This window comes from Triticum urartu, chromosome 6, assembly GCF_003073215.2.
Source record: "Triticum urartu cultivar G1812 chromosome 6, Tu2.1, whole genome shotgun sequence".
NCBI lineage: Eukaryota > Viridiplantae > Streptophyta > Magnoliopsida > Poales > Poaceae > Triticum > Triticum urartu.
Window position 1 is genome coordinate 550,227,993 of NC_053027.1, and position 6,388 is coordinate 550,234,380.

The window sequence follows — 6,388 nt, forward strand, 5'->3', positions numbered from 1 at the left end:
GAAATGCCCAGCTGCTGTTGGAGGGGCTGCCGCGGCGAAGCTCTGCTATTTTTCCGGTGTCGAATGGCTATCTAGTGGGGAAAGGCGGCGAGCGACGCCGGGATATAGCTACTGGCGGCCGAGGGCGCGGGGGGTGGGAGGCGAGTCGGGAAAGAAAACCTTGACTTTTTCCCTGACGGCGTGGGCCAGCCGCGCTTTTCCCTTGCGCCGGAGCCCCCAACTGCCCCCCAGTGCGCCGGGTTCGGCCTGTGACCGCCGGGCGAAAAAAGGGCCGAATCGGCGTTTTTCGGCGTCTTGGGGGTACGACTGAGGCATTTTTTGGCACCGACGCCAAAAAAATAGCCTGAGGAAGGGGGGACTGTTAGGGGCGCGGCTAAAGATGCTCTAAGCACCCTCGCGAATGAAAGCTGACGCGATGGATCCACGGCTGATGACGCGTGCTGATCCCACGCAGGATCGATCGAGTGGCTGGGGAGGCGGCTGATCCCGCGCAGGTATCGGCCGGATGATGTGTAGGATCGGCCTTGCCCAATTCTGAACCATACCTGAGCCCTGCAAGGAGCGACAGCGGAACGTTTTTTTTTTTTTTTTTTTTTTTTTTTTTTGCGGAGAGACAGCGGAACGTTCTTTGTACAAAAGTCCTTGCCTTCCGTAGTGGCATGATATCAAGCCAGTCGTATTAATTGGAAACTCTATGTACACACGTATTGGAAACGGAAACAACAACGCAACGGGCTTGGAGACAGCGCAGCGACCGACTCCTACTACATGTACAGGGCGGGACGTGGGAACTCCATATATATTGCCAACAGCCCTAGGCTCGACACGAGACGTACGTCCAAAGTGGAAACCCCCGATTTACATCGCTTCGCCAACTTGTAATCCAAGCCACAGCTAGCCACCCCACCTCCGGCGCCGGAAGCCGACGCCAACCAAGCCAGATCGACCGATGGAGACGGCAACACCGACGACCGAGCAGACGGCGCCGCGGCCTAGCATCATCGAAAAGGTCCGCCGCCACGCAATCTTCGGCGGCGTCCTCGGCTCCGCCGTGTACTTCTCCCAGGGCGCTACCAAGTCGCCCAGCGGGAGCCGCCTCTTCGGCGGGGCTCTGGCGGTCCCGAGGAACGTGCTCAAGATCGGCACCTTTGCGGCCTGGTATGGCGCCGCCAAGTCGGTCAGGTGCGCCGTCGCCCCGGACTACCCCTTTGAAACCACGGTCGCCTGGGCCGCCACCAACGCCCTCTTCGCCATGCGCCACGGGAGGCGCGCGGCCTGCCGCTCCGGGCTCAAAGGTGCGGCCCTAGGCGTGGTCGCCGACATGGCCCAGTATGGCGTCAAACGCTTCCTTGCCTCACGGCGGTCACGGGCAGAGGAGCGCCGCATAGCCCGTGAGTCGGCTGCTTGCCCGGCTGGGATTCCCGCCGACGCATGTCCTGCTTACTTTGTTTGTGTTTTAGGAGTGCTTTGCATGCTTGTCAAACTGTAATTTTTCATCCATAAGTTAGAGTATATATGAAAGCGAATATATTCTTGTAGAATGTTTTACTGTTACAAGGCATCGGCGCAAGTAGCTATAGCTAGCATGTGATCCAATGAAAAATTCTGCGCAATAAGTGTAAAACAAAGTATTTTGGGAACTGCACGACACACCTAACTCGGGGTGTGGCTATCTCATTATATAGAGGTACCCAAGGGGTACAATACAATGTTACAATACAGATATACAGAGGCTACGTATATACAGTCTAACACCCTCCCTCAATCTTAACTATGTCCTGAAGTACAAAGCAAGTTAAGATTACGCCTACAGCCTACAAACTGTGGTTGTGGTAGAGGCTTCGTGAAGATGTCAGCAAGTTGATCCTTTGATGAGATGAACTTGATACAGAGTAGCTTCTGTGCAACACGTTCCCGAACAAAGTGATAATCCACCTCAATGTGTTTTGTCCTCGCATGGAACACTGGATTAGAAGAAAGATGTTGTCACACCACAGGACCGGAGGACGAGCTTGAGGAACACGCAACTCTCTCAACAGAGACTGTACCCATATGATCTCAACAGTTGCATCAGCAACAGCTTTGTATTCAGCCTCGGTACTACTGCGAGAAACAGTTGCTTGCTTGCGAGCATTCCAGGCGATCAAGTTAGGACCCAGAAACACCGCATAGCCCCCCGTGGATCGCCTGTCATCCGGACTACCAGCCCAGTCGGCATCAGAGAAGGCCGAGAGCTCATACGACGGTGCAGGCTGAAGATGCAGACCATAGGCAGCAGTAATACTGACATAGCGCAAAATACGCTTCACAGCTGACCAGTGAGACATCCTGGGTGCATGCAAAAACTGACAGACACGGTTAACTGCATAGGAGATATCAGGCCTGGTAATAGTGAGATATTGCAGACCACCAACGATACTGCGATACTCAGTAGCATCATCAGATGAGAAAGAGTCACCATCAAGGGCAGACAACCGATCAGTAGCAGACATCGGAGTGGAAACAGGTTTGCATTTGAGCATTCCAGCACGACGCAACAAGTCCAAGGAGTACTTCTTCTGAGTGAGAGTCAGACCAGCAGAGGACCGTGAAACCTCAAGACCAAGGAAAAAGTGAAGAGCACCCAAATCCTTGACAGCAAAATCATCACGGAGAGCAATCACAAGGCGATCAGCAGCAGCAGCCGAGGAACTGACAAGGATGATATCATCAACATAAACCAAGATATACATCGTAACCTCAGGGCGCTGGAGGAGAAACAGTGACGTATCAGCAGTGGAGGGAGTAAACCCAAGAGCCCGAAGAACAGATCCAAGGCGAGCATGCCATGCACGAGGAGCCTGTTTGAGTCCATACAGTGCCTTAACCAGACGACAGAGATGGTGAGGTCGTGTCGGATCAACAAAACCAGGCGGCTGACGCATATAAACCTCCTCCTCCAGAATGCCATGGAGAAAAGCGTTCTGCACATCAAGCTGACAAAGGAACCATCCACGAGTAACCGCAAGAGACAGTAGTAACCGAATGGTAGTAGGCTTGATGACTGGACTGAACGTGTCTTCATAATCAAGACCATACCTCTGCTTGAAGCCCTTGGCGACTAACCGTGCCTTGTAACGTTCAATGGAGCCATCAGCATGTCGCTTGACTTTGAAAACCCACTTGGAATCAATGATGTTGACGCCAGACTTTGGAGGAACAAGACGCCAAGTATCATTCTGTTGGAGGGCATGAAACTCTTGTTTCATTGCAGCACGCCAATGAGGAATACTCAACGCAGCCTGAAAGTGACGAGGCGCTGCAATGGGATCGCCAGCAGTGTGAGCCATACACGCAGCGAGCCACGCAACCGTGCCATCCGTCCACTTCTTCGGGCGAAAAACACCGGACTGGCTCCGTGTGCGCGGCCGAAGTGCGACAGCAGAATCTGCAGGCAAAGATGGTGCAGCAGAGGACGTGGACGAGGCCGGAGCCGAGTCCGGCGAGTCGGGCTCATCAGTGGCCGAAGTAGGCGACGGGACCGCTGAGCTAGCGGCAGTGGCAGCCGGCCCAGGAGACGCACCCGCCAGTGGCCCGGGCGAGCCATGCAGGGCTGGCGATGCCCGCGAGCCAGGCGAGCCGGGCGAGACGGCCGCTGGTGTGGACCAGGCCCGCGAGCCGGGCGAGGCGACCACTGGTGCAGGCAGGGCCCGCGAGCCAGAGGGGGGTGCTGGCGCTAGCGTGGCCGGGTCCAGCATGGAGTCAGACGGCCCCGGCACCCGAGATGCAGTCGGGGTGGCCACCTCAGGCGACAGGAGAACGGGTTGGCGGGTGCCGCCCGTCATGCATGGCGCATGCACGTCCCGACCAGGAGGATTATCCGCGACCTGTTCATCAAGCAGCTCGAGCCGAGCGCCGCGTCCAATACGTGCAGCATGATTAGGGAGCAACGCAGGGGCATATGCAACATCCACAAACTGATCAGGCGTAGGTGTAGACACAAGCACTGGTGGTGTGGAAGTGGAAGTGGTAAGGTCCGTCGGAAGTGCACGAAAAGGAAATACATTTTCGTCAAACACAACGTCACGAGAGATGTAGACGCGGTTGGTAGGAACATGTAAGCACTTGTACCCTTTGTGAAGAGAACTGTACTCGAGAAAAACACACTTCTTAGACCTAAACTCTAGCTTGCGCTTGTTGTATGGACGAAGGTGAGGCCAACATGCACACCCAAACACTTTGAAGAAAGTGTAGTCCGGAATCTCATTAAGCAGGAGCTCAAGCGGGGTTTGCATATTCAGAAGCCTCGAGGGAAGCCTGTTTATAAGAAAACAAGCTGTAGAGAAAGCATCACTCCAGAACCGAAACGGAACAGACGCATGAGCTAGCAAGGTTAAGCCAGTTTCAACAAGATGACGATGCTTACGCTCGGCAGCACCATTCTGCTGATGTGTGTGGGGGCATGACATGCGGTGCGAAATCCCAAGTTTGTTAAAAAACGAGTTGAGGTTGTGGTATTCACCCCCCCCCCCCCCCCCCCCCCCAGTCGGATTGGACAGGGATGATTTTCTGCTTAAGAAGACGCTCAGCGTGTGCTTGAAACTGAATGAAGACATCAAACACATCAGGCTTACGCTTAATAAGATATAACCAAGTGAAACGGCTGTAAGCATCAATGAAACTGACATAATAATTGTGACCACTAATAGATGTCTGGGCATGGCCCCATACATCAGAGAACACAAGCTCAAGAGGATGTTTCACAACACGACTAGACTCTGAAAACGCAAGCTGATAACTCTTGCCCTGCTGACAGGCATCACAAATAGTTTCAGCTGTTTTATTGGACACAACTGGTAGATCATGACGATGCAAAACATGTCGAACTATGGGAGCCGCCGGGTGACCAAGGCGCGCATGCCAGTGTGTAGGCGACACACGAACACCACTGAACACCTGAGGAGAAGACGGCGTGGAAGATGAGCGCGGCGCATCAAGTGCATACAGGCCATGGCGAAGACGACCGCTAAGCAGAACGGCCCTCGTGTCCCGATCCTTGATAAAGAAACGAAAATGATGAAACTCAGCAAGGACATTATTATCTCGAGTGAGTTGAGGAATGGACAACAAACTACGTGTAGCAGAAGGAACACGAAGGACATTAGATAGATGCAATGTGCGAAAGTTGTGTGCAAGGAGAGAAGCCTGACCAACATGGGAGATGCGCATACCTGCTCCACTAGCGGTGTGCACCTGATCATCACCGCGATATGGCTCCTGAGTAGAGAGCTTACCCATCTCACCGGTTAGGTGGTTGGTAGCTCCAGTGTCCATGTACCATGCTGGATCAATGGAGTATGACAGAGTACGACCATGATCATGACTCGTCACGGCAGCGGCGGCCTGCTTGTCGTTCCCCTTGCCGTTGTTGCCGAGGCCCAGAAAGTCCTGCTTGTAGCGACGATGACAGCGAGAAGCAATGTGGCGCTCCAAGCCACACAACTGGCAGGCCTGTTGGGCACCACAAGAAGAACAACACGCCATTGGCCGGTTACCACCTGTGATGGTCGAAGCGCTGCCCCTCGAGGCTGGTGATGAAGGCAACGCCGGTTTGCCTCCTGACGATGATGACCGCTGAGGCTTGCCACGTGTTGCGGCATTGGAGGAGGCAAAACTGGGAGAGGCTCGGCGCGCCTTAATGCGCTGCTCACGGCCAAGCAGACGGGCATAGAGCTCACGAGGTGGAAGCGGGTCATCGCGTCCATGAACGTTCTCGATGAGATTGTCATAATCATCATCAAGGCCATTCAGTACGAAGGTGGTGAACTCCTCATCCTGCAGCGACTGGCCGACTGAGGCCAACGTGTCGGCAAGACCCCGCATCTTGTTGAAGTAGTCGGTGATGCTGAGGTCGCCAAGCTTCGTCTCACCCAACTCGGTGCGTATAGAGTGAGCACGCGCCTGAGACTGAGAGGCAAAGCTGGTGTGAAGCGCCGCCCACGCCTCCCGGGACGTAGCGGCGAAGATGACCAGCGACGAGACGCTCGGGGTGAGCGAGGACTGGATGGTGGAGAGGATGGCCTGATCCTGAGCCACCCAGGTGTGGTATGCCGGGTGGTGGGGGGTGGACACGGTATGGACCCGTCAACATACCCCTCCAAGTAGCGGCTCCGCAGAAGAGGCAACACCTGGGCACGCCAGGACAAGTAATTATCCGGCGCAAGCTTCACCGATAGCAGATGTGAAAAGTAGAACGGCGACGGCGCGACGACCGGGTCGGCATGAGCAGCAGGCACCGAATACAGTGCGGGGAACCCGGGAGGACCAGCGGCAGAGGCGCCGTAATTCGACACGGCATGGGCCCCATAGGGCGAGACGACCGCGGCCCCGGGAGTCTGCTGTTGTGGCG

General features: G+C 55.1%; 1 protein-coding gene across 1 annotated transcript; it reads left to right on the forward strand.

The window, feature by feature from the left end:
* The first annotated feature begins 949 nt into the window (after positions 1-949).
* Positions 950-1,489, forward strand: LOC125516987 (mitochondrial import inner membrane translocase subunit TIM17-2-like). The gene has a single exon (XM_048682229.1). It carries the CDS (start codon positions 950-952, stop codon positions 1,487-1,489), a length of 540 nt encoding a protein of 179 aa, XP_048538186.1.
* The last annotated feature ends 4,899 nt before the right edge of the window (positions 1,490-6,388 follow it).